Source organism: Falco biarmicus, chromosome 1 (genome assembly GCF_023638135.1).
Source record: "Falco biarmicus isolate bFalBia1 chromosome 1, bFalBia1.pri, whole genome shotgun sequence".
Classification (NCBI taxonomy): Eukaryota; Metazoa; Chordata; class Aves; order Falconiformes; family Falconidae; genus Falco; species Falco biarmicus.
In genome coordinates this window covers 79,579,026-79,606,753 of record NC_079288.1, presented here as the reverse complement: position 1 = coordinate 79,606,753, position 27,728 = coordinate 79,579,026, and the positions used below count along the sequence as shown (strand labels likewise).

The 27,728-nt window shown below is 44.0% G+C and overlaps 2 protein-coding genes across 3 annotated transcripts; both read left to right on the top strand.

The window, feature by feature from the left end:
• The first annotated feature begins 2,542 nt into the window (after positions 1-2,542).
• LOC130149699 (E3 ubiquitin-protein ligase RNF4-like) lies at positions 2,543-19,788 on the top strand. 2 transcript variants are annotated; one of them, XM_056339637.1, is made up of 8 exons: positions 2,543-2,679; positions 7,540-7,704; positions 8,068-8,188; positions 9,138-9,217; positions 10,362-10,371; positions 11,709-11,874; positions 16,610-16,658; positions 17,012-19,788. In XM_056339637.1, the coding sequence occupies exons 2-8, from the start codon at positions 7,696-7,698 to the stop codon at positions 17,159-17,161; spliced, it is 585 nt and encodes a 194-aa protein (XP_056195612.1). In that variant the 5' UTR covers positions 2,543-2,679; positions 7,540-7,695; the 3' UTR covers positions 17,162-19,788. The 2 variants fall into 2 exon arrangements, with proteins under 2 accessions (XP_056195612.1, XP_056195621.1); XM_056339646.1 differs by lacking the exon at positions 2,543-2,679 and adding an exon at positions 2,786-2,818.
• Positions 19,789-20,025: 237 nt separating this feature from the next.
• Positions 20,026-24,837, top strand: RNF4 (ring finger protein 4). Its single transcript, XM_056325554.1, has 6 exons — positions 20,026-20,902; positions 21,504-21,666; positions 22,015-22,195; positions 23,272-23,377; positions 24,156-24,204; positions 24,558-24,837. Exons 2-6 carry the CDS (start codon positions 21,658-21,660, stop codon positions 24,705-24,707), a joined length of 495 nt encoding a protein of 164 aa, XP_056181529.1. The 5' UTR covers positions 20,026-20,902; positions 21,504-21,657; the 3' UTR covers positions 24,708-24,837.
• The last annotated feature ends 2,891 nt before the right edge of the window (positions 24,838-27,728 follow it).

The window sequence follows — 27,728 nt, the reverse complement described above, 5'->3', positions numbered from 1 at the left end:
AATTGCAATCAAGCTGACTCATAACTATTTCCTTCTGCGTATTTTCCCTGCTCTCAAATGAAAGGACTGAGGAATAGAAGAGTGAATAATCTAGCTGTTGAATTTTTACCTTCAGAAGTCACAAATAGCCATATTACTACTTTAGGATCTGATGCATGAAGTCATCTTCAGAATCAATGTTTTGAGGAATAAAAAAGAACGTGAGTCTTTTGGGAAATACATCAATATATTCCTACATTGATTTTTTTGTATCAATATAGCCTTTCAATTTTCCAGTGATGGGAGATCTTGCAACAGAATAACATTAAAAATACTACATCCTTCCTGCCAAATGTGGATAATTGATGCTGGAGGCAGCAGATGCTATCCAGAACCACTCTGCCTCTGGCCACCACAGCACCTTCTCTATTATTACCATTCCAGCAATGCAGTACACAGAAACCTGCGGTGATCCCATGCAAAGCCACCAAAAGTCTGGTAGGACTTGTTAGCATTATATTATATGAGGGTAAGAGAGCTTGGCAAAATTAGTGGTACTAAAAAGAAATCCAAGGTCACTTCAGAGAGGGTTTGCACAGCTGAAAAACCAGCAGCTCTTAATGCAGTGACCACATATTGACTGCGGCATGTGAAGTTGAGAGAAAAACAGGTTGATGCAATTGTGGCATGAGCAGTCTTGTAACTTTCTTGCTGCTTGCGTGTCCAAAGAAGGGCAACAAAGCTGGTGAAGGGTCTACAGCACAAGTCTTAGGAGGAGTAGCTGAGGGAACTGGTGTCATTTATTCTAGAGAAGAGGAGGCTCGGGGGCAGGGGTAAGGGGTGGGACATGCCACCTTATCACTCTCTACAACTACCTGAGGTTGTAGACATGTGGGTGTGGGCCTCTTCTCCCAAGTAACAAGTGCTAGAATAAGCACTTATTCTACAACAGCCTTAAGCTGTTCTAGGGGAGGTTTAGGTTGGATCTTGGGAAAAATTTCTTCACCAGAAGGGTTGTCAAGCATTGGAACAGGCTGCCCAGGCAAGGGGTAGAATCACCATCCCTGGGGCTATGTAAAAGACATGTAGGTGTGCTGCTTAGGAAGATGGTTTAGTGATGGACTTGGAAGTGCTGGGTTAGCGATTGGACTTGATGATCTTAAAGGTCTTTTCCAACCTAGATAATTCTATGATTCTACACTACAAAAGCAGCTGTAATGCCATTGGAGTCAGGTAAGCTGTGAAACAACACAGCTGTAGTCACACTGCTGTCTCAGCTGATGTCTGTGGCACAGACCATCCACAACCTAGTTAATCCATATGCACAGATAATTGAGTCAGCAATGCTTCTTCACTCATTGCACTACACAGAAACACAGGTGGATAAATAATTCATGTTTCATTCCTTTACATGAATTCATTACACTATTTACAGCCAAGAAGACAAGACTGACTCTTAAAATATCTAACAAAACAGATTTACAGAATCGGAGGTTTCACCAGTCTGATCTTAGTGCCAAAGCTGCACATGCCTGAGGTCTTGTATTTCAGTGTAAATGGCCAGACCACAAAAGGCTTCACATGCAATTGCAGTGTGACAAGGTGTAAGGACGTGCAGATTACCTGAGAAAGACCGAGGTGTTTCAGCCCTCTGATGAGCATTGGACACAGGGTGCTCACCCCTCATGTAACACAGGTGCTGCTGGGTGGCAGTTGGCTCCCTCTTCCAAATCAGCCCCTGTAATGAGGCAAAGCCCACACTCAATGACTGCCTGGCCAGGTAACCTCACCTGCCCTAGAAAGCACAGATATTTTATTATTTAAATGAAAATAAAGACACAAAGGCAGTGGGAATGGTAAGCAACAAAAATATCTAGTAAAAATTTTAAGCACTGTTCACCTAGGGGAGAAGAAGGCAAAAAAAGTCTCCAGGAAAAGCTATGAGTTTATCTACAAACAACCAAGTGGCTGCGCACAGGGCAGTAAGGTTTAGTGAAGGCCAGATGACCCCTGCACTAAGGCAGAGCAGCTAGGAAAAACCTTCTCAAACGGTGAGGCGAGGGCATCGAAACACCTCTGCAAATGTTTATAACAACTTACATAGAGCTTCTGGACTAATTATGCCACCGGCAACAGGTAACACTTTCTGAGTTCATGGCTCTGATGAGTGTTGCTCACTGCATTGCAAACCTTTCCAGAAGATTGGCAGGGGGGCTCATACACACAAACACCACCCTGCCCCGCCACAACACTGGGGAACACAGCAAAAGGACGGTAGTGCCTTAGCCAACTCTTTCAGAGTCCGTCAGGGCTAAAATAACCCTAGGACGTACAAGAAGTTCCCTCAGGTCAGGCTGCCCCGCCGTGAGGGGGCGGTGCGCCGGGGCTGGGCTGCGGCGCGCGCCCGCTCCGCCCCCCGCCGCGCGCGCAACTACAACTCCCAGCACACCCCGGAGCCCCGGGCGGAGGTGGGGCCGCTCGCCTGACGTCTTTCTAATTGACGTGCCCCGCGACCACTCGGCGAGTCGCAGCGCCGCGGTCTGCCCAATGGCGGGAGAGCGAAGGCGGGCGTTGTGCTACGCAGCCGCCGGGCCGGGTGTTGGGAGTGAGGCCGAGGGGTCGTGTCGTGCGGGTGGGAGCGGCACTGGGGCCCCCGGGCCTGCCCTGTTTTTCTGAGGTGTCTAGGGCGGTGGGCGACAGGTGAGGGGGAGAGGGAGAGGCGGAGGGGAAGGGGGAGGTAGAGGGGAAGGGGGAGGGGGAGGCTGCCGCGCCTGGCCGCGGTGGGGGAGGGGCGGGCCGGCGCAGAGGGGAGCGGGGGAAGACGAGGCTTCTTCCACCGGTGAGCGGAGCTGGGCTCTGTGCAGCTGTACCGGGCCGGCGCTGTGCTGCGCTGCCTCCTTCACTGGGGCGGGGGCGGTGACCCGGGCCCCTTCCTCCGGGTGCGGAGCGGGGCCACGGCCCTGCCTGGCGCTGCGGCGGCCCTCGGGGGATGTTTGTGGCCTGCCCTGGCTCCGCCTGGGACGCCGTGCCCCGCTCCCCTCCATCGCCGGTTCTGAATTTTGTTTTTTTATCTCCGCCGCGTTGGAGGGCTGCGGGGCCTGCGAGAGCGGCTGCTTGGCCCCCGGGTCGGCCTCGGTCGTTCCTGCCCCCACGCCGGTCGCGGCGGTGCTCCCGTGGCCGGGCGGCAGCCCCCAGCTCCGGGGCACGGGCGGGCCCGCGGCCGGGTTGTGCCTGTGCTTCCCCGAAGGCGGGCCTGGCTGGGCGGTGCGGGCTGGCTGCTCGGCCTCCTGCCTCCTCGCTGGGGCCTTGAACGGCGTCTGCTGTGAGGGCCCTTCAGAGCGTGTCCTGAAGTGGCCGAGGGAGGTAGGTGCTGGAGACGAGACGATAGCCTTCCCCCTTTCCTCAGGAGGAGCGGGGGTGGCCCGGTGCATGCGGTACAGCTGCGTGGAGTTGTTAGTCTGTCCTCCCATTTTGTATGATAGCAGGAGTGGAGGAGACGCTTCTTTCCTGCCTCAGCGTCTCCCTGACGTGAAAAGTCACCCTCTTTTTCTTTCTGTATCTGATTTTGGGACTACTGAACAAAAGCTGTAGCCTCTGTCAGAAACTTGTGCTTGTAAGAGCAATGAAGAACTTTTCTTTTGGCCTGTCGTCATTTTTTTTTTTCTTGTTTCTGAAATGGGACATCAGACTAACAAAAAGTTTTGGTCCATTTTATTAGCTTCTTTGTTTTGATTTGGGTTTTTAGTTTCGTGGGTTTTTTGTTAGTTTGTACATCTTCTTACTTGTCTATAACTGAGTGCTTGGAGCAGGCAGGCTGGTATATCTGCTTTGTAGGCGTTTATCACTCATCTTTACTCTTTATAGTGCCTTTCACCAGGCTTCTGTAGTGTGGGACTGCTTGACCTAATTTGGATAAAACATAATAGACTCATTTTCTGTTTTCACTGAAATTGGTGTAGTGCCTCTGAAAAAACAAGAATGTCTTTAAAGGTACTGGAAATACACGTGATAAGAAAGTTTTGGAAGAGTAAAATAGCAGACAACTGTTCCCTGTAATAAATTCAAGACTAGCAGTTTGTGATTGGTATGTGCATTGTTTGACCAGATTTATTTTTATACATGGTGCATATTTGATAGAGTGGTTCCTGTTAAGAATGCAAAGAGAGGTCTTAAGAGTAGAAGTGAGAAGGAAAATCTTAAAAGCATAGTATGTTATGTTTTGACAGATAAAAATGTGTAATGTTTTTGTCATCTGTGCTGTGCACACATCAAACATTTAGATTGGCATTATCGCTTTCTTCAAGTGGTTGCTTTAGTGTATGTGTAAAGTTCAGGATGATTACGAAGTAAAGCTTTGTGTGTTAGCGAGACTTGGTAAACAAGAAGTAGACATTTTTAAGTTAATTTGCCTCAATTCATGCTAAGCATGTGGGAGACCAAGACTTTGGTAACTTCTTACACCACTCTGAAAACAGTTTGTTGTCTAGAGAATCTTTCTTTTTTTTTTTAATTTTTTAAAAATTTTAATTCAAACATGTTACACTAGGTCAACTTGAACTCAGTTGTTTATTTCTTTTATAGTGGAAAAAAATTAACAGCAGACTTAAATGATTAATATGGGCATCAGTATTCCTTTACTCCTAGTGTAAATATTCTTAACCAAAATGGCTTTATTTTTGTCAAGTATCTATCAGTACAGAGAAAGATTGGTGGGGTATAGTCCTTAAAATGCTAGAGTTAGCTAATAGAAACCTTGAACTTCGTTGTTAAGAGGACAGCAGTGTTTAAGCCCTTGGGAGAGAGATATAACAGGAAAAATAACAGCTTGTGCAGAGCTCTGTGTATGAGAGAAAGGGGGAGTGACTCTTTCTGGTACTGTATCATCCTGCAGGGATGCAATAAAAAGTCTGTAATAAAAGCAGTCTGCTTGTTAAATTAATCTGCTAAGTTTTCACATTTTAAAAAAGTCATTTTTTTTTGCTTTTTTAAAGGATCTTAGTTCTAGAATTCTGAATTGATGTCTTGAATGCGTGTTGCTGCAAGTTTAATAGATGAGCTCGCAAACAGCTTCAGCTGCGCTATGTGGTGCTTATGGGTTGGGGCAGCGGGGTGTGAGGTTGATGCATAACTCTATTTGTATTATCCAGTCTTGGGATCTTGGTGCTGGGTTTCACAGTGACTGCTGGAGGAGGAGCATGTAGACCTTACCGTTTAATTTGGGCTATCCTGTCCTGTATAATAAATAATACTATTAAATTGAGTAGTCCTGAGCCTTTGAAAATCTTAAAGGAATTCTTACTGATGTGTATGTCTCTAAACACAGAAAAGTGGGAACTCTTCTGTTTACCTCTGTGCACTACAAACTTGATCAGTGGTGTATTCAAGAAAGTAAGCTTTGATTTATTTCTGCTACCCATTTTTACAGTTTGGGCAACTAACTTTCAACGAAGCTTCCAGAGTAAGTCAATAATGTGGAAATCTATAGCCACACAGAAGAAGTTTTCTTCTTACAAGACAAAAATATTGCTGGATTATAAGGTTCCATTCATAGTCTTAAATTCTGGCAGTCTTGATTCTCTTAATAAACATCTCTCTGGAGTTGGGTCATGTTAATACTGATGAACCTGCCTATAATGATATATTTTAAGCTGATTTTTATAGATGAGCTTCTCTATGGGTATCCATTCTCAACTTTCTTCTTCAGAAGAAGCCTCTGAAGAGGTTAGAGTCACTAGCAGCTAGAACATTTCTGTCTTATGTACTGTGTTAAGTATAAAGGAAGGCTACTGTTGATGTTGTAAGATTCTGAAAATTAAACCATCTAAATAGCAATGATGACTTCTATCACTTAGTTTAAGAAGTGACTCTGTCTTGTGTTGCCTTTGAGGTCTGATACTACATTCTCCAAGATATGTTGAAGTGATCCTATCAGTAATTGTTCCTTGTAATCTTGGTAAAAAAGTGTACGAATATTTAACGTGGGTAAGGTCATTTTAGTGTGACATCTTCAATTGTGTATTACTTTGGTAATTACACTGTGATTTTCAAGTTTAAGTTTGTGGTTGGTTCTTTTGTTGGTTGGTTGGGTTGGTTTGTTTTCTTCAGCTATAGCTGCTCTTCGACACTTAAGACACTTGTGGCCAAAGAGAATCTGTGCAACATTTATTTCATGTTTGGAGTCATCCCAGGTGCTTGCTCCCCCTATATTTTTAACGTTTTCTAAAGATACTTTGTCAACACACTATTGCAGTGAGTTGTATTCGGTGTTAAAAACACCCAGTCTTGTGAAACCTTCTGTATGTTTTACATATGAAACTGTGCTGTTAGGTGAACACGTTGGACTTGATTTTTTGCTGTCTTCCAGCAACGTAGATCCATCAGCGTATCAGGTTACTCTAAAAGCTTCTGTCTAAAATTGATGACTGGCATATTGTGTTGCTTAAAACTGCATAAATAAATCTTTGGGCTTAGTAAAAGTATCAAACTTTTATTGTAAGGATTTTTTTGATGTTTTTTGTTTTGGTAGTCACGATTCAGTGTTAGTGGGTCTTTTAAAGTGATTTAAGAAATACAGAGAGAAAATATAAAAGGGAAAAAAAATTGCTCAGGCTTCCTTGAACTCAAGGTTATGCTTGACTACCAGTGCCATTTCATCCCACTGTGTGGTCTCGCTGTTTCTTAATCTGAGAATAGGTTAATTGAGTGTGTGCTGGTCTTTGCAGCATAGATCAAGGTCAGTATTGGGAAGAGAGTTCTGCAGCTCTTAATTGTTATCAGAGAAGAACACAGTTACATTTATGGCCTTTGTGTTCTTTACTGATTTCTTGTATGTAATTTTACGTAATAAAATGTAATTTTTTTTTTCCCCTGGGGTTTCCACTGTTGGTCCCTGCCCCACCCCCACCCCAGCTATTCATTGTGTGTTGGACACATGATAATTGCAGCATGAGCAAGCTTTAAGATGTGAACTTCAGTACTGTACCAGCTACTCATAAACACCTTAATGCTTTCCAGTTCTTTTCACTTAGCCGTTCGCTGTCGTATGCATTGGGGCATGCACACCTACAGTTACCATAGAGTAACTACTGTAAACTTCTATTCTCTTGCCGATCCATGAGTAAGGCTCAAGTGAAATTTCTCTGCTCCACATGCTTTAGAATCCCCTCAAGAAGTTGTTCACCTCCCACCTGTTGGAATCTGGAGATTGGTTGGAGAAGAGAACTGCATATTTGGAATTCTTTCTTCTTTGAAGATTGCTGCTTAGGACACAATTTCCAGTGATTCCTGCCCACACACAAACGTTGCCCTGAGCATCAATTGGTTGCTTTTCAGTTAATGGGGATTTCTTAGCATTTTTCTCGTTTGCTAACAAACTGGTTTATCTTGGTGTTTAGTTTAGGAAATGGATGAGAATACCTAAGGCTCGGGTGCCAAACCCTGGGACTTGCCCTCTGTTTTTGGACAGAAACTGGTGGTTCAGAACTGGGAATCTGGGAGAGGGGGTGTACTTAAGAGAACGGGCATTACAGGCAGGTAATCTTCTCTCTCCTTTTCTTACAGGTTTGGAAGAACACTGTTCTCAGAGCCTGTGAAATCTGGACTCTTTTAACGGTGTGCTACCTGAAGGAATGTAAGGATTTGCTACTTGGTGCTTCCTTGCAGTTACTCTTGTGGCATTTGTACCTCTCTTTCTGTGGTTTTAGGCCAAGAAGCGCTATGAGCACAGTAAGTATTTTACTGCGCAATGCAGACCTGATTCTTAAAAGGCATTGTTAGTGGTACCTCTGTAAATGTTTTTAAGAGTTTGTAATAATTACACTGGAACACTAGTGTAATAAAAAATCGTGTAACTTGGTGTTCTGCGATACTCAAGACTTTTGACTTCTTGACCGGTAAGAGGTCTGGGGTGATGTCTTTCCCTGGATGTGATGCTTTGGGTAGGAGTGACCCAGAGCACCGTTCAAGGCATGTTCCGGCCTTTCCGGGGAGTGTGTTGTGTATCCTTGTGTGCTTTCATTGGTGGTGCAAAGATGAGGGCCACATTAACATTACTCCCAAAGAAGAAGCGAAGGTTTTTTTCTCTCTTAGACTCAACGCAAGCGCCGTGGAGGAGCAGTTAATTCTAGGCAAGCTCGGAAACAGAGCAGGCTGGCAGCTTCTACTGCAGAAATGGCTTCAGAAGCAGAGCCAATAGAACTTGAAGAAAGTGGTAAGCTTTTGTTTTAACTTGGTAAGAGCATAAACTGCTTCTGGAAGGTTGGGGTCCCAGTTCACCTGTGTCTTTGCAGTTTCTGGGCCTTTTGCTGGGGAGGAAAGGACACGTCTGGTTTTAGAGAGCATCTCGTATGGCATCTATGGACAGCAAGCTTGCTAGACTACTGTTTTGGTTTATTAGTAAGATGCGATGCATTCAGTGCTGTTGATAAATGAATTGTGTATGAGCGGTCCTCAGGTGCTGCTCAGACATCTGAATGTCTGGGCTGACTAGCTGGGAGTTCCTGCAGCTGCTGCTGCAGATAGTAGTAACTTCTGCAGTGTTTGGGAACTCCCAAGTTTTAAGAAGATAATTAAAAGTTTGTCATCAGTCATGCCCCGTCCCTCAAGGGAGTGGCATTACTTGGTTAGTATGGTTTTACAAAAAATATCAGAATGTAAAAAGCCTCCTTGACCTTCTAGATAGATATTTAAATTGCCTTCTGAAGCTATAGGAGGGGTTAAAGTAACCATTGGTCTCTGGGTGATTACACGGCGCTCTGTTCTTGCTGTGCATTTGACTATGAGAGTTTGGAGGCGACATGAGATGGGAACATTCACAGCATGGTACTGTAAAAGTATTACGTTCTATATGTTTTGTTCTGTGTGATAAATATTCTCCTATGTTAGATGAATTATCTGGTGCTGTGTAGCTCCTGCAAGCTGTTGTCATACACCTGAACTGTCTGAGGGGTTCAGCTACTGTTCCTCTTGCATTGCACGTTGCAGAAGACTGGGGTGGTGATGTTTTAGGTGGATTCTTGAGGGGTTGAGTGAAATGCTGGATACGTTTCAGTAGAGAAGAGGGATAGAGCCATGCTGAATCACACCTCAGCCAGTTTGATAGTGGGAGGCAGTTTTATTCCTCTGCAATCTGATCTCGATTCTAATGTTCTGTTTTTAAGCTGGTGAAGAAGTAGTAGATCTCACATGTGAATCTTCTGATCCTGTAGTTGTTGATCTAACTCGCAATGATTCTGTTGTGGTAAGTAGCAAATGGCACACTTACCTAAATATTGTATTCAAGAGACTTTTCTGATGTGCTCCCTGATACAATCTGGCTTTAAGGGTAAATTTTAAGTTCAGAGCTAACTTCTCAGTGCTTGAAAGCCATGTGTTCCAGGTCAACACAGAAGCTGCTCTGGAAATGCACTTGCAGTTAATGAGAGGGTAATCTGAAATGACTTATTGCTGTAAGATTTGGGGAAAATGCACACCAGTCATGGCTAATGTCACATAAGGAGGTGCAATTTAAAGTTGGAGCTATGATAGGTATATCAAAGATGTAGGCCAATGATTTGAAAAAGAAGTGAAGGAGGTAAGTCTTTATTGCACAAATACGAAGTCTTTAGCTGCAATGTCAGTTTAAGGTATTCCTGTTGCAGAGGTGCCAAGCGTAACTGTAGCTGACCACAGTACAAACTGGTTCAGTTTATTACTCCAAGAAGCCTCAGAAAAGTCCACTTTTCCTTACTGCTGTTCTTAAAGCTAGCATAGTGTTCAGTCCAGTCCAGAGTGTCCTCCATGAACCTCAGTTTTGGGATGCCCCTGCAGCTGTGCAAAGCAGGAACAAGCGGCAGGTATAACATTGGGGTTGTTTCCTGCTGGGACTGTTCCCAAGCCTTGGCGAGGGCAACGCCTCAAGCTTTACGGCACAACCTGCATTGCCCCAGCTCTAGTTCTGCCAAAGACAGGACAGCGGGTTTGGCTTTTGTATTTTTTTTTCTTCAGCACCGTTGTTAAAATATTTAGTGTTTATGGCTATAACACCTGAATTTGCCTGTTTTGCGGAGAAAGAGGGAAAGAATCTCCTCCAGCCTCAATCAAATCAGGGTACTGAAAGTGGGGAGCGGGGAGGAGGGCGTTCTGGAGATTGTCAGCTGCCTCCATTACTACCCCTGTGTAGCGGTGTGCGCAGAGCCAGAAGTGACCACTTCCATGTTTCTAGAGCAGCAGCTGATGTGTTCCTGCCGTTAACACTCTAATGAAAAGGAGACTGACATCCTGCCACTCTGGGCTTGTTTTGTGGTGATTGCTTAGCTTACCTGGTGTATCTGTAACGCTAGGGCTGCACACCGAAGTCTAATTGTGTTTTCTTTTCTCTCCCTTCCCGTGTGCGCTGATGCAAGATTGTTGAAGGTGAGTTGACGCTTTACAATTGATAATAGAGTTGTCTTAAGCTTAAGGTTTTCTTTTTGGCTTTTCCAACAAACGTGAGCAGCCTGGGTTGAAACTGTGTTTACCCAGTTTCAAGGGAAAGGAAAGAAAGTATCTGGCCAGTCTCTTAGAGAATGGATCCAGTCTGTGTTTGATAGTTGCTATCAGAGCTTGTAGGAAGTTATCTGAAATACAGTGCATCAAAGCTGCTCAAAATGTGTGTTCTTACTTTCCAGATACTGTAAGCCCAAAGTTGATAATAATTTTAATTAGCACTGGAATATCTGCTTTGAATAAGAAAATGCTGAAAGGGTTTTGAAGCCAGTGTTGTGGTGAAGGAACTAGAAAAGGAAGTTACTTGTGGTCATAGTATTCACTTCCATGATCTAGTCTAACATGCCTGAGATTTTGTAATGAGAAGTATTGACTGTGGGTATTTATTTATTTTTTGCTTTAGGTGTTTTACAATAGTTATAGGTATAAAGAAGTTCATCCTTTAGACCTTTCAGACCTTGTTCTGATTATAATAACTTACTAATAGATATCAGACATCTGCTTATTTAGAATGTAATGTGTTCTGTGCTCCGAATGAAGCAAGTGCAAGTAATAAATACTTGCAGTAAATGTTGTAGCTGAGTACTTATGCAGGAAGGAACTTTAATTTTGTGGCTATTTATGTAATTGATTAATGTTTTAATGTACACTGGACTTGCAGAGATAACTATTGCATACAGTTTGTAATTGTTAAAAAGCAGACAGCTGTTCTTTAACCTTTGGACGTTACAGACCAAGCAATTAAATATTTTTTCAACTGCTTTTACTTTGGGCAGTATAACTCAGTTTTCAGTTTACCTTAACTCAACAGGAAGATGATGAAAATGTCAAAGGAGACACTGCTCGAAGTATTTTTATAATTTCCAAGTACTCTTTTAAAAAGACTCATTTTATAGAAACTGCCTTTGAGTGGGGACATTTGGTTTAACACAGACAAAAAGAGTGGAACAGTTCAGCATCATATGTGGATAGATCAGTGAGGAACCAGAACAGTTCCGTAACTTTCATTTTTAGGTTTAAGTATCCGTTCCATCACTTCTGAAACTTTGTGAACAAAGAACTCTGTGTATTACCAGGTCTTTTTATTGTGTATGTGCTACCTTGCCAGGCTACTACTAAATGTAACTTCAGTCCTCTCTGTCTCTCTTGTGTCACACAGACATATATTTGAACTGTCACAGACTGCTTATAATCATGCCTTTCAAGGATAGTTCCAGGGGGAGGGGGAGAGACATATATTATATCTTCACTTACCTAAATTACAGAGAATCAGCGACAAGGGAGAAATCTTAGACTAAGAAGCCAGCGACAGTCAGACAGCTGTGTACTGAGTAGCGATGATGAAGATGAAACTAGAGACAATGATGTGTATGTGACAGATAAAGTATCTCGAGAATTGGGACCACTGGAAGATGAAACTGCAAGTTCAAAGTATGTATGCCTTATGATCTACCATACATTGAATTTTCCTTTTCTTATACATAGAGGACTAAGTTATCGCTATAGCCTGGCTTATCTGGGAAGTCTTAATTTACTCTGGTCAGTTCTCTCTTTCAATGAGTACAATGTCACATTTTGCATAATGAGCGAGTAATACTGTTTGCACTTCAGGATAAAAAGGCAGCTTAAGACAGATGTAGAGCTTTAAATACAACCTTAGGATGAGTGTTGGAGTACTGCAAGGAAGGAGGATTAGTTGCAGGGCATAGCTCATAATTATTACGTTTACGTTTTATGCAAAACTCTAGGAGCGATGTTAGATATGGATATATATTCATTGGTGTCAATGAGGCTTGGTTTTGTGTGACCGGCAGGCAGCAGCCTGGCAAATTCCACTAAAAAATATTACTCAATCACTGGTTTTCTATACACTGTGCCAGTTAACTGCCTTTTCTCTGAGTGGTAACCGTTCTTCCCAAGGTATACTTGTAAGGCAGTTATGGAGGTAATATTGTTATTGACAGATTTTATTCTGTTGCATGTACCTCATAGGGCTCTGTGTTTGCATGTGAGATGGCAGTGTGTCACTGTTCAGGTCAAGGGCTTGCACAGTGAAGACCCCATTTTGCAGAGAAACAGTAAACTCCAGCTGTTCAGATGGGAGTTTTATGTTAAGAATGTTAAGAAATACAGTGAATTTAACTAATAAGGTGTCTGTGTGACTAAGGAAGACAAAGTACATTAGAATTGTGGTATAAGCATTTTGTAAGTCGAGGAGGGGAGAAGAATACAGGTTTTAATAAAGCTGGTGTGCTTTGAGCCTTTTAGGTGACCTGAAGGCAATGTAGGCAGACAACTTGGGTATGGAAATTTTGGGTGTCAGGTCTTAAATATGCCACTTAAAGGGTTTATACTGTTCTGAAATATAGTGGATTTTGCCAGTGGATTTGTAGATTCTTAAGTTTTGCCTGTTGAGTATGTAGGTGAACAAATCCTGCTAGTTAATATAAAAATTAATGTTTTCTTCCTCAATCTCAACCTCCTCTATTAAAGAGTGTGTGTCATGGTTTAATCCCGGCTCGCAACCGAGCACCACACAGCTGCTTGCTCACTCCCCCCCACCTAGAGGGATGGGAAGGAGGATTGGAAAGGAATCTCAACCCTTGAGTTTTACATAAGAACAACTTAATAGGTAAAGCAAAAAGCTGCGCACGCAAGCAAAGCAAAGTAAGGAATTCATTCACCACTTCCCATGGGCAGGCAGGTGTTCGGCCATCCCCAGGGAAGCTGGGCTCCATCATGCGTGACAGTTAACTTGGGAAGACAAATGCCATAATGCCAGATGTCCCCCCCCTTCTTTCTTCCCCTAGTTTATATACTCAGCATATGGTATGGAATGCCTCTTTGGCCAGCTTGGGTGACCTGTCCTGGCTGTGTCCCCTCCCGGTTTCCTGTGCCCAAGGAACTGAAAAGTCCTTGACTTAGTATAAACCTTACCCAGCAACAACTGAAAACATCAGTGTCTTATCAACATTGTTCTCACATCATAGCCAAAACACAGCACTGTACTAACTGCTAAGAAGAAAATTAACTCTATCCCAGCTGCAACCAGGACAGTGTCCACCCCTTATTTCATACTATTTAAGTCATGCCACGCTTTCCAGTACACCCTCATTAACCACCGTCAGTCTTCCCATCTTTTGACATAGACTAGGGGAATGATGTCTGTGTATTATGTACCACCACTGTCAAAATGTCTATAAAATGTCCACTGAGTTAATTTAGTCCGTGAACACGATCTCTTACGGTGGTCTCTCAGGAAAAGAGAGGTTGTGTGGGGTTATCAGGCATCAGCTCAGGTCACTGTTGCACTTGCACTGCTTTTTGTAAGGCTTGTCCTCCAGTGGTTCTGGTGGTTGCTGCTATAGTAATTCCTATAACATGAAACTCAGATCATGAGTTACAACAATTTAAAGGTATATCCATTACAGTCTCCACCCTGGACCCTTTGGACCACTCCGTAGGGTTTAACACTGCAATGAACTCCTCCCCTTGCCCCTGCTCCGGCTTGGAGTTATCCACAGACTGCAGCAGGCTCTCCAGGGGTATACCTGTTGCAGCATAGACACATCCACAGTCCTTAGAGGTGCCCTGTTCCAACATGGCCTTATCCATGGGCCATTACCATAGACCTGCTCCAACGTGGCCTTACCCACAGCCACAGTCCCTTCGGAAGTAAATCAGCTCCAGCATGGCCTTATCCCTGGCTGCCTCCAGGGCTGTTCCTGCTCTGTCATGGGCTTATCCATGGCCACACACTTTGAGATGCTCCAGCATGACCTCATGCATAGCCAGTGATGCTTCAAGATGTACCTACTGCAGCACAGACTTATCTGCAGCCACAGATGCTTCAAGGTGTCCCTTCTCCAACATGGACTTGTCCTTGAGCCACAGTTTCTTCAGAGGCATACCTGCTGCAGCACAGACATAACCATGGCCACAGACACTCCAAGATATATCTACTCAGACATGGACTTATTCACGGCTACAGGGTCTTTGGGGTGTCCTGCTCCCACGTGAACTCATCCATAGGTCACAGTCCTTTTGACCGAAGTTCACACTGGAGTTTCAGCCTGTCTGGTACAGCAGCACAGAAACAGCAGCGATGCCCTGGCCATCTGCCAGCCCCGGAGCATAGCCATTGCTGTTATCAGAATGTTCCTGGGCACAGCACAGTGTGATGATAAAGCAGTACAGCAAGCAGCAAAAGCAAGAAGCAGCCACTAACAAGTACTAGACTAACATACGTTAAGGCAAGCAAGCCCCATGGTAAGCACAGAAACCTGCCCCTTCATAGCTAAACAGAAATAACAGCTATAAATTCGAACTAGCGCATTCCAATCAAATATGTTGTTATCTCGAACCTGCGTTGGGCACCAAAAAGGACTGTTGTGGTTTAACCCCAGCCGGCAACCAAGCACCACACAGCTGCTTGCTCACTCTCCCCCACCCACAGAGATGAGAAGGAGGATTGGAAAGGAATGTAAAACTCAAGGGTTGAGGTAAGAACAATTTAATAGGTAAAGCAAAAAGCTGCGCACGCAAGCAAAGCAAAGTAAGGAATTCATTCACCACTTCCCATGGGCAGGCAGGTGTTCGGCCATCCCCAGGGAAGCTGGGCTCCATCATGCGTGACAGTTAACTTGGGAAGACAAATGCCATAATGCCAGATGTCCCCCCCCTTCTTTCTTCCCCTAGTTTCTATACTCAGCATGACAGTATATGGTATGGAATGCCTCTTTGGCCAGCTTGGGTGACCTGTCCTGGCTGTGTCCCCTCCCGGTTTCCTGTGCCCAAGGAACTGAGAAGTCCTTGACTTAGTATAAACCTTACCCAGCAACAACTGAAAACATCAGTGTCTTATCAACATTGTTCTCACATCATAGCCAAAACACAGCACTGTACTAACTGCTAAGAAGAAAATTAACTCTATCCCGGCTGCAACCAGGACAGGGTGCCTTCCTGCACTGTTAAGATGAGGCTAAAACATCTCAGTGCTGCAGCATTTAATATTGACAAAAAGATACTAATGCTGGAGATTGCCACAGCACCGTCTACAGCATTACTCTATAGTGGCAGACTACTCTTGCTTATATGAAGGTTATAATCAATTGTAATTAGTTACTGAGTTGGTATTATGGCTGCTGCATGAAGAATTTGAGTATAAAAATAAATGGGAGAATTGAGTTATATTATGTATGTGAAACTAGAGGTAGATATTAGTAGTGCTCATAGCCTTTATCCCGTAGTCTTAAATTCAAGCAATCTCATGCTTTCTATTACTGTTTAGTTAATAAATTATAAACTTCCTTAGAATGGGTGGTGACATAATAAAGCAAAAATATATATATTTTGACATATGTCATAGTAAAGTTCATGGTAAAGAAAAATGAAAGCACCTTACTGTTGTCATTTAAAATAGAGATGAATTTGTGAATAAAAGTGGCAGGAGCCTGTTCATTTTTCTGATAAAGAATATTATTCAGCACTCAACATACCAGATATCTCTTTACACAGAATAGCTATGTTTTCAGTAAGTGTTTGTGCAATACAGCTTTCCTGGAGGACGAAGGCAGGAGAGGTACATCTGTAACCATAGCTTGGTAACAGGATGCAAGTTGATTTTCCTTCTCTGAACTAGAAATTTATTTTTTAATATTTCTTATGTTGGTGTGTTCCTGCCCTACATCATATAAAGGAGTTCTTGGCACGAATATGTTGCTGGGCAGGGATGTTATGATAACTAGAGTTAGGGGGTGATTTAATTTCTGACCGCCTCCTTCACTTGTAGATTAGGGAGGTTCCGAAGGACAGCTCGATGCTTTTCTTACAAGATTCTTATGACCTGCTGAAGAGGCATAGTGCCCTGCGTGTGCTGCACGGTGCTGTAGGTGGCTGTTAGTTGTAGTACTAGGGCAGGGTGGCTCACTGCACCTTCCCCCGGGTGAAAGCCAAGAGAGTTTCCTTGAGGTGAGGCAGCCCCTGCCTGCTTATTCAAGGCAACAGACTGGGAGAGGTGGAAGTACGCAGGGATCTTCAGACGGGACGCGCCCACGGCTCGTCTGTGCAGTCAGGTGATTACATGACGTTTTATGTATCGGTAACCCTCGATGCACGGTGAAATTAATGGATGCATGTTCTTTCTGGTTTTGTTCTCTACCGCAAGGCCGTCTGGTACCGTTAGCTGTCCGATTTGCATGGATGGCTACTCAGAGGTAAGGATCAGTGTGTTGTCGTCGTTTCTTTGTTGTCGGAGGGAGAAGGGGGCAGAAGGTGAGCTGCGCGACTCTGTTGGGTTCCGTGGGATGCTGCGGGCGGCTGGCTTCAAGTGCAGAGCTCGGCTTGACGGTGAAACTCGGTTGTAACTCCAAAAGTAATTTCTTAGTGGCGTACGTAGAGGGAGAAACACTTCCCAAGGTGGCACTGAGAGAGAGAGCTCTGGGTTCCGTATTACGATAGTGGCAGCGTACCGATTCCAGATACTTTGGGGGCTGTGTGCCTGGTGCCAGCAGACCAGCCGAGTTGAATTCTTTGCTCCAAGTCCCTGTTGCGGTTTCTTTTGTTCCAGATTGTGCAAAGCGGGCGACTGATTGTGTCAACCAAGTGCGGCCACGTCTTCTGCAGTCAGTGCCTCCGTGATTCCCTTAGGAATGCCAGCTCTTGCCCAACCTGCAGGAAGAAACTCACTCACAGACAGTATCATCCCATTTATATATGAGTGCTTCTCTATTCTCAGGACAGACTCAACTGGATTTTTGGGGAAAATGTCATGTTTTCAGTGCTCTGAAGATTTAAAGAGCAGCAGGTTGTGCACACATCCAAATAAAACTGATGTTTTTGGAGAATAACTTGTGCGTATACAGACAGCTTTTCTATGGTCCAAGCTGCTTCTTGTTACATCCCTGGTTAGAATGTTGAATTTGTGACTGTTTCTAAAGTAGACCAGCAGCCTGTATCAGAAAGGAAGCAGCTAATCCATTTCCTTCTCCTTTTCTAACGCTTAAATAAGAGGGGCCTGATTATTTTGTTGTTTCTTACTCTTTAAGTTATTCCCACCTTGCATACAGATACGGAGTAGCTACCTTTCCAAATGTAGATGAGCAATTTGCTGTTTTGTGACACTTTACAGTTTTTATGCCAGAAGAAGCTCACGACTATTGCTTTGTGCTCTGCCATCTTTGCCCAAGTAGAGTTAAGTTCCGCAGTGATGGATTGTTTTGTCGTAAATCTATATTAAATTGACAGCCAAGGTCATGCAATAAAATAACCTGCTGTTCACCAGCAATCAGGTGTTTTAAGCAGAAGGCTTGAACATGTAGATGTCTTTATGAACTCCATGAGATCTAAAGTACATTGACAAATTGCAACATGTACAATGTGAAAACACTGCTTCGAATGTTTTAACTGTCAAGATTTCCTGTGTTTGTATCACAACATTGAATTTCCTTTCTCATATGATGAGATGACTCTTGGGTTTACTACTCTTCCGTAGCGCTCTCTCCTGATGACTAAGGAGCCATAGTCTTCTCTGGGCTTGCTAGTGGTGAATAAGTAGCAAACTGTGTGCTGTCCTCTTGTCAGCTGAATACCAAACTGCCTACAGATCTTGTTACTGTATCAAGTGTATCCAGCCTAGTGCTTAAAAGTTCAGTGCATTTGTTTTGCTCTTTCTTCTGTTCTACTGACACCTGACCGGTTTTAGCCTGATGGATAGGACTAAAAAATAATTGCGTTGCCATGGAGTTAGGTCACAGAGCCTTTAAAAGGTGTTTGATAGCACTCTTGTCTTGGCCGCTTTTTGAGAGCAAAGTTTAATCTCACTTTGCCCTGAGGGTTGTCCAGCTTTCCTGATATATGCTTTATTAAACAAGAAGATAAGTTAGATGCATGTCCTGAGACAATTCCTTTGTTTAAGCAAGGCAATAATACACAGGTTTCTGGACTGTTCCCCAGTCACTTTTCTGTTTTTTCCAAGACTGAGTTGTACGTGTCTGCTTTAAACCTGTAACAGCTAAAAGCCTGCTGGCTGATGTGGAATCCCAGATGAGCTGACACAAACAGGATTATAGTAATTAAATATAGTTGAGATGATTAAAATCAGTGTTTCATGATCTACATCTGCAGCAGCCACATCTATAAAAAAGTCCAAAAGTAAATGATTAGAGGCACCATTCTGTACTCCTGGTGCAGCACAATTGTTGGATGTGTTTAGTGAACATAAATATCTGATGTGTCTTTGCTAACCTGTCCTAGGGATCTGTAGGAAGCCTTTAATTGAAGCAGCTCTTCTAATTAGCTGTCTCAAGTTCTTAATTGAAGATTGCAACCCGGAAGTAAAGGGGTTTTTATTAGGATGTTTAGGGATGTATCTGGATGTAGCAATACAGAGTCTTGTTCCATAAAGGCTAGCTTCAGGAATGCAATACCTTCCCCTCCGTGGCTTGGAATAGCTTTGGTTCAGCACTGTTACCAGGAATATGCCGTTTCTGCAGAGTGCTACTATGGTAACTGCTAAAAAGTTACACGTGTTTAGTTACCGTCTGCTCCCATTGAATATAAACTACAAACAGTTGTCTTAGGATAGTGCAGTGGTGACAACAGCTGGCATTTGTGTCCCAAAAAGCAGATAATCGATGAAACAATTCTAAAGATGCTTAAAGCATGAATTGCCTAAAGAGAAGCAGCCCACCATTAAAACTGTCAAGAATAGTTATGGGCCACAGGAACACCTTTCTTCCACTAGCTTAACAAAGAAAAAATGAAATAAAAGGCCAGTTTTCCTTGGTGGCTACTGTACGAGAAGGATGATCAGAAGAGGATTGAAGGGATTACCTATGGGGATGTGGGTGTCACGCATCTTTGCATCTTTCAGAGTGTACTAGCCATAGCCTAAAATGACTTTGCACAACTCCCTCCATGTAAATATTACTTTATAGTTAGTGTCTCAATAAACAGATCTAATTGAAATTTAGATATCACAAACTATAAAATATTGAACAAAAACTTTTTTAGCTTTTGTGTACCCTGTGAAGTGCCACAAATTTTGTGCATCTCAAAATGAATTTTAAGTCTCAGTACATGGGAAAACACTAAACTGAGTTACATGGGTTTTTTTGAAGGGGAAAATAAACAACAAACAGTATATTTGAGTTCCAGTGATGTTTCACTTTGCCAGAACTGATAGATAATATAAAGATTTTTTTCATTATGTAAATGTATGTCTTGTATATAGCTCAATTTTCCCTGTATTTAACTGTATTCATGTCTGTCTGTCCCATCTATGTTGGACTCTGCTGGCAGGCAAACCATTCTTTTAACAGTTGGAAATAAAAACTATCAATTTGATCAATCGGAAGCACTCATTTTTCTAATCCCATCCCATTGGTGGGGGGTGGGAGGGCTGGCACAGAGGTCCTAAATCCCCAAACCTTTTGGTTCTTTTGGCCAGTGTGTGTTGTATGGGGAGCAGGAGGAAGGTGCTGCCTGGGAGGTGAGTGATGGGGGGGGGGGGGGGGGATGCCGTGCTGCTCGGGGCTGGGGGAGTGGGGGGAGCTGGTGGCAGAGGTTTCACTTTAAAGCACAGGGAAGGGTTGGGCCGTCTCCCTGCTCTGGAGTTGTTGACAAAGCTCACGTGTCCTGTTGTGTATGTGTGTGATGTGTGAAGCACCGTGGTGGGGAGAGGGTGAGGAGAAATGCTGCAGGGAGGACCAGACATGTAGTGCTGTGGAAGTCAACATAAAGCTTATTTTATTTCTTTCTCAGGTTGGATCCTGTTGCCCTGAAGTTCCTTTCTTGTGCTTCTTACTTGCCTCTATTACTCATTTTTTATGAAGGTTCTGCACGTTAAGGAGAAGAGAAAAAAGTTTCTATTCAGGCTGGCCAATTTCTTTATCTGTACGCAGTTTATAGAGCATGTCCACCAGGATTGCTTGCATGTGCAAATGCATGACATCAGAGGTCTACCTGAAATCTTACTTATTTGATTCATCTTAGAACGAGTGTTTTAGGGTGAACCTGAACAGCTGCTGTGTGAGTAAATACGTTACTCAGATTTACGTTGCTGCCAATTAGGCTCATGAAGTGTGTATGTTTTCTACCGATCCTTGTTCACAGCAGACTGATGCCTTTCTGCATCTTCCAGTGGTGATGGTGGTGGTGGTCTTCCCAACTCTTTCTGCCCTAGTTCTGGCTGTGCTGGGAAGCAGTTTTCCTTTCCAGAAAGAAAAAAGGTACCAATTCTGCAGCATTCCAATATGCGTGTACAGAGAACTTGGAACTCGCATTACCTGCACGCAGAACGTTATGGAACTGGTTGCCTAGGCGAGTTCTGCACTGAGGGTGCAGGAGACTGAGAGTCAGTTCCCGGCTTTCTCTGACAGGGAGCAGACTGTGAGCCTTGGTCTTCTGCGTCCCAAGTGGAAACGATTACCTCGCATTTGTGAGAAAAACTCTTTTAAGCGTAAGTTTGTTGGGTTTAGTTTTTGTTGTTACGTATTTCCTGTCGTGTAACAGAAATCTTAAAACTATGAAAACCGATGAGGTTCATGTTGTCTGAGTTCAGTGCAGTAAAATGCAAGTTGCCTGGCAGGCTTGATTCCTAGGCTTCATGACCACTTTACTACTTACATTAAACAAAGTATTTTCCCTATTAATTCATAATGCTTTGTCTTCTAAAATTAATTACCTGGCTTTTTTGGGGTCCCCCTACAGCCTCCCCCCAGCTCCTCATTGTTAGTTGGACACATGATAATTTTACCATGAGCAAGCCCTGAGATGTAAACTTCAGTACCACGCGCAAACGTTGCCCTGAGCATCAATCGGTTGCTTTTCAGTTAATGGGGATTTCTTAGCATTTTTCTCGTTTGCTAACAAACTGGTTTATCTTGGTGTTTAGTTTAGGAAATGGATGAGAATACCTAAGGCTCGGGTGCCAAACCCTGGGACTTGCCCTCTGTTTTTGGACAGAAACTGGTGGTTCAGAACTGGGAATCTGGGAGAGGGGGTGTACTTAAGAGAACGGGCATTACAGGCAGGTAATCTTCTCTCTCCTTTTCTTACAGGTTTGGAAGAACACTGTTCTCAGAGCCTGTGAAATCTGGACTCTTAACGGTGTGCTACCTGAAGGAATGTAAGGATTTGCTACTTGGTGCTTCCTTGCAGTTACTCTTGTGGCATTTGTACCTCTCTTTCTGTGGTTTTAGGCCAAGAAGCGCTATGAGCACAGTAAGTATTTTACTGCGCAATGCAGACCTGATTCTTAAAAGGCGTTGTTAGTGGTACCTCTGTAAATGTTTTTAAGAGTTTGTAATAATTACACTGGAACACTAGTGTAATAAAAAATCGTGTAACTTGGTGTTCTGCGATACTCAAGACTTTTGACTTCTTGACCGGTAAGAGGTCTGGGGTGATGTCTTTCCCTGGATGTGATGCTTTGGGTAGGAGTTCAAGGCATGTTCCGGCCTTTCCGGAGAGTGTGTTGTGTATCCTTGTGTGCTTTCATTGGTGGTGCAAAGATGAGGGCCACATTAACATTACTCCCAAAGAAGAAGCGAAGGTTTTTTTCTCTCTTAGACTCAACGCAAGCGCCGTGGAGGAGCAGTTAATTCTAGGCAAGCTCGGAGGCAGAGCAGGCTGGCATCTTCTACCGCAGAAATGAGCAGAAATGAAGCAGAGGCTTCAAGAGCAGAGCCAATAGAACCTGCTTCAGTACCACACGCAGACATTGCTCTGAAAGTCAATCGGTTGCTTTTCAGTTAAACTTAATGGGGATTTCTTAGTATTTTTCTCGTTTGCTACCAAACTAGCTTATTCTGGTGTTTAGTTTAGGAAATGGTAAGAATGCCTGAGGCTCGGATGCAAAACCCTGGGACTTTCCCTCTGTTTTTGGACAGATACTGGTGGTTCAGAACTGGGACTCTCGGAGAGGGGGTGTACTTAAGAGATCAGGCATTACAGACAGGTAATCTCTCTTCTTTTAGTGTTTATGGCTATAACACCTGAATTTGCCTGTTTTGTGGAGAAAGAGGGAAAGAATCTCCTCCAGCCTCAATCAAATCAGGGTACTGAAAGTGGGGAGCGGGGAGGAGGGCGTTCTGGAGATTGTCAGCTGCCTCCTTTACTACCCCTGTGTAGCGGTGTGCGCAGAGCCAGAAGTGACCACTTCCGTGTTTTTAGAGCAGCAGCTGATGTGTTCCTGCCGTTAACACTCTAATGAAAAGGAGACTGACATCCTGCCACTCTGGGCTTGTTTTGTGGTGATTGCTTAGCTTACCTGGTGTATCTGTAACGCTAGGGCTGCACACCGAAGTCTAATTGTGTTTTCTTTTCTCTCCCTTCCCGTGTGCGCTGATGCAAGATTGTTGAAGGTGAGTTGACGCTTTACAATTGATAATAGAGTTGTCTTAAGCTTAAGGTTTTCTTTTTGGCTTTTCCAACAAACGTGAGCAGCCTGGGTTGAAACTGTGTTTACCCAGTTTCAAGGGAAAGGAAAGAAAGTATCTGGCCAGTCTCTTAGAGAATGGATCCAGTCTGTGTTTGATAGTTGCTATCAGAGCTTGTAGGAAGTTATCTGAAATACAGTGCATCAAAGCTGCTCAAAATGTGTGTTCTTACTTTCCAGATACTGTAAGCCCAAAGTTGATAATAATTTTAATTAGCACTGGAATATCTGCTTTGAATAAGAAAATGCTGAAAGGGTTTTGAAGCCAGTGTTGTGGTGAAGGAACTAGAAAAGGAAGTTACAGACTACTTGCATAATTATGCATTTCAAGGATAGTTCCAGGGCTGTATAATTTATAATGTATTTGACTTAGCAAAATTAAATTACAGACAATCAACAACTAAGGAGAATTCTCAGTCCTCTGAGGTGCCAGCGACCGTTGAAATTCTGTATAATGAGTAGCAGTGATGAAGATGAACTAAGCAACAATGATGTGTAGGTAGCAGATAAAGTGTCTTTCTAAAGTCTGATTTATGGTATACAGTAGGAAGTGATTTTTACTAAGCATTTTGTTTCCGTTATATTACTGTGTGAAAAATTCAGACCTAAAATGTAATTGCATTTGTAGTCGAGAACTTAAAAAACTCAGAAAACAACACAAACTTTTCTGCTTTTCGTCATTGAATCATCACTTAATGTATCTTAAAGTATGGCTTGAGATATGCCGAAATGCTTACAACACATGAAAGACAGAGCCAAACAGTCGGAAAATATGCTCCATGTAATCACACCTTTTGTAAGGAAGGAGTTCTTGGCACGAATATGTTGCTGGGCAGGGATGTTATGATAACTAGAGTTAGGGGGTGATTTAATTTCTGACCGCCTCCTTCACTTGTAGATTAGGGAGGTTCCGAAGGACAGCTCGATGCTTTTCTTACAAGATTCTTATGACCTGCTGAAGAGGCATAGTGCCCTGCGTGTGCTGCACGGTGCTGTAGGTGGCTGTTAGTTGTAGTACTAGGGCAGGGTGGCTCACTGCACCTTCCCCCGGGTGAAAGCCAAGAGAGTTTCCTTGAGGTGAGGCAGCCCCTGCCTGCTTATTCAAGGCAACAGACTGGGAGAGGTGGAAGTACGCAGGGATCTTCAGACGGGACGCGCCCACGGCTCGTCTGTGCAGTCAGGTGATTACATGACGTTTTATGTATCGGTAACCCTCGATGCACGGTGAAATTAATGGATGCATGTTCTTTCTGGTTTTGTTCTCTACCGCAAGGCCGTCTGGTACCGTTAGCTGTCCGATTTGCATGGATGGCTACTCAGAGGTAAGGATCAGTGTGTTGTCGTCGTTTCTTTGTTGTCGGAGGGAGAAGGGGGCAGAAGGTGAGCTGCGCGACTCTGTTGGGTTCCGTGGGATGCTGCGGGCGGCTGGCTTCAAGTGCAGAGCTCGGCTTGACGGTGAAACTCGGTTGTAACTCCAAAAGTAATTTCTTAGTGGCGTACGTAGAGGGAGAAACACTTCCCAAGGTGGCACTGAGAGAGAGAGCTCTGGGTTCCGTATTACGATAGTGGCAGCGTACCGATTCCAGATACTTTGGGGGCTGTGTGCCTGGTGCCAGCAGACCAGCCGAGTTGAATTCTTTGCTCCAAGTCCCTGTTGCGGTTTCTTTTGTTCCAGATTGTGCAAAGCGGGCGACTGATTGTGTCAACCAAGTGCGGCCACGTCTTCTGCAGTCAGTGCCTCCGTGATTCCCTTAGGAATGCCAGCTCTTGCCCAACCTGCAGGAAGAAACTCACTCACAGACAGTATCATCCCATTTATATATGAGTGCTTCTCTATTCTCAGGACAGACTCAACTGGATTTTTGGGGAAAATGTCATGTTTTCAGTGCTCTGAAGATTTAAAGAGCAGCAGGTTGTGCACACATCCAAATAAAACTGATGTTTTTGGAGAATAACTTGTGCGTATACAGACAGCTTTTCTATGGTCCAAGCTGCTTCTTGTTACATCCCTGGTTAGAATGTTGAATTTGTGACTGTTTCTAAAGTAGACCAGCAGCCTGTATCAGAAAGGAAGCAGCTAATCCATTTCCTTCTCCTTTTCTAACGCTTAAATAAGAGGGGCCTGATTATTTTGTTGTTTCTTACTCTTTAAGTTATTCCCACCTTGCATACAGATACGGAGTAGCTACCTTTCCAAATGTAGATGAGCAATTTGCTGTTTTGTGACACTTTACAGTTTTTATGCCAGAAGAAGCTCACGACTATTGCTTTGTGCTCTGCCATCTTTGCCCAAGTAGAGTTAAGTTCCGCAGTGATGGATTGTTTTGTCGTAAATCTATATTAAATTGACAGCCAAGGTCATGCAATAAAATAACCTGCTGTTCACCAGCAATCAGGTGTTTTAAGACACGTAGGCTGTGTGATGGGGAAGTCTTTGCTGCTTTAGGTAAGCCCTTGTTCTGCTTCTGCTAAAATACCAGATCCATCGGAACTACCTTTTGATCTGCAGTCACATTTGATGCTTTGGTGGGATGAAGCATGCAGCAATTGCAGAAAGGTTTTCTCACTTGAGATCTGAGTCTAGATCCATTTTTTGAGAGGAGAAGGGGTAAATATGAAATATGTGCCAGACACTAAAGTTTGTGAAGCTGAAGTTCATGTCCAGGGAAGAGCAGTCCTGGACTAGGAGGACAGGTAAGAAGCACGGTCCAGGTGTTAGTTGGAACATCTGGGGGATGCTCGCAGTGCCGCAGTGGCTGGAGCAGAGGGTGAGATGAGTGGGGAGGAATGTGCTGGGGCCTGGACTGGAGTGGAGAGCAGTGCTGTGCACTGGGGACCAGTGGTGGAGCATCGTGAGTCAGAAAATGGAACTACAGGGCAAAGTGCAGAGATGTCACCACAGCCGAGTTGTGTGTGAGCAGCCAGATGGTGAAGGGGAATCGCCAAGGGTAAGCCTTGGTGCGTGCCAGGTGGAGCAGCTTAGCAGCACCACAGCTGCTACAAGGAGCTGCTGCGTTCTGCTTGCAGAGCTTAACCCTTGATTTGCCTGGGTTAGGTCACAGGGTGGTGACCCAGCTCTGGGGCGATGCTTACAGGTGATGCAGTGCGGGCTGTGAAGCTTTGGTGAACTGTAGAAACATATGTCCTTGCATTGTGTCTGATCTGCACTTTGTGGCACCGAGTGCTATTTTGTATGTTCTGTCTAAATCCGTTTTTATTTTCTGGGTCAAGAGACTGAGCCTTTGGGCTTGTGAGGATGTTTAAACCTCTGAATATTTTATGTCTTTTTATGTGTTTTGCCTGATGATGTGAACCCAGCTTGCTTCTTTGCGTGGTGCTCTCTTTCGTCTGAAGACCAAATTCATACTAGTTTTTACAGCTGACTTAGGGCATACTAACAGATGCTTCGGAGCTGTTTGATATTCTTTCTGATATCCTAAGTCAGAGGTCCTCAAACTACGGCCCGCGGGCTGGATACGGCCCCCCAGGGTCCTCAATCCGGCCCCCGGTATTTACAGAACCCCCCGCCAGGGGTTGGGGGGGGAAACCAAGCAGCCGCAGATGACTGCCTGCCACTGCATCCGTGCGCCGGCCCCCTGGTTAAAGAGTTTGAGGACCCCTGTCCTAAGTCCTCCTACAATTTCTCTTTGAGGGTTCTGGGAAGGTAAGAGGAACAGGAATATCTGGTCTGGGGCTTCCCAGAGGAGAAGGTTGCCATCTGTACCACGGAGTATCCCCAGGGCTGTGTCCAGATGCAGACCACGAGTTCTTTACCCTGAGATGTCACTTCCAAGAGGGGTACCACCCGTGCCATGGGGAAGGATGAATACAGAGGTGATGTGGTGTGTCCTTCTGGTCTTGTTAGGAATGAGATGGAGGTGTCTAAGACCATTTCAGAAAGATACTGAATAGTTGCAACATCTTTCATTTAATAAAGCCCTTGATTACACCTGCAATGTAAACTTGAAAGCCTTACTTCCCATTCGTAACTCTGCTATCCGCATATTGTAGATTCAGACTTGGTGTATTTTTATTTTCCATATTAGATGCTACCTTAAGGTTGTAGGCAAGGCAGCTAAAAGCTGATACATTATGAATGAAAATGTGAACGGGGAGCTGCTTATTTCTAAACCTGTTTCCTTTCTCAAATGGCATGAACAAGATGTTAATTTTAATGTGCATTAAAAACCTTACACAGAAAAATCAGAGGTTATGATATTGATTTAATATAGAGGTAATAGAGGTTGAGGGATTAATGGTCTTGGAGGTCTGTCTACGCAAGCAATTGCAGACATCCATCTTAAACACATTTCAATTATTTATGTGGAAACTTGTTTCCCAGGGAGTGCACAAAATGCATTCACATCTAGTGAGGGATTCTCCATGCTTCCCGGGGAAGGTGAAGGACCTCTGCTTCCCCTAGCAGTAGTTTATCACTCCTTTCCTTTAGCAAGCATTTATCCCTTCAAAATACCCTGCGATAGCCTCTGCCCTTCCCCGTCCCAATGGCACATGTGGCAGCAGAGCAGAAGCAGCCCCTGGCTCAGTGCCCTCCACTCCTGCAGAGCATCTGCAGGTGCCAGGTTACATATTCGTCCTGTTGCAAATTTCTCAACTGCAGCAAGGTTCTTGCTGTGCTCCATGAGTTCGCATGACTCCTAATGGCAGAGTGATGGAGCGTAGGTGCCTTGTGGCTCTGTGAGATGGGGAAGATGGAGCAGCATTATTTTTTTAGTGCAAACTCCTGTGTAGCTCTTCTTGCATATCTTGATTTGCTGCATCATGACAAGTGGGCACTTTATAACTAGCATGATTAAAAGTGCACACGTTGCAGTGGAAGGGAGCG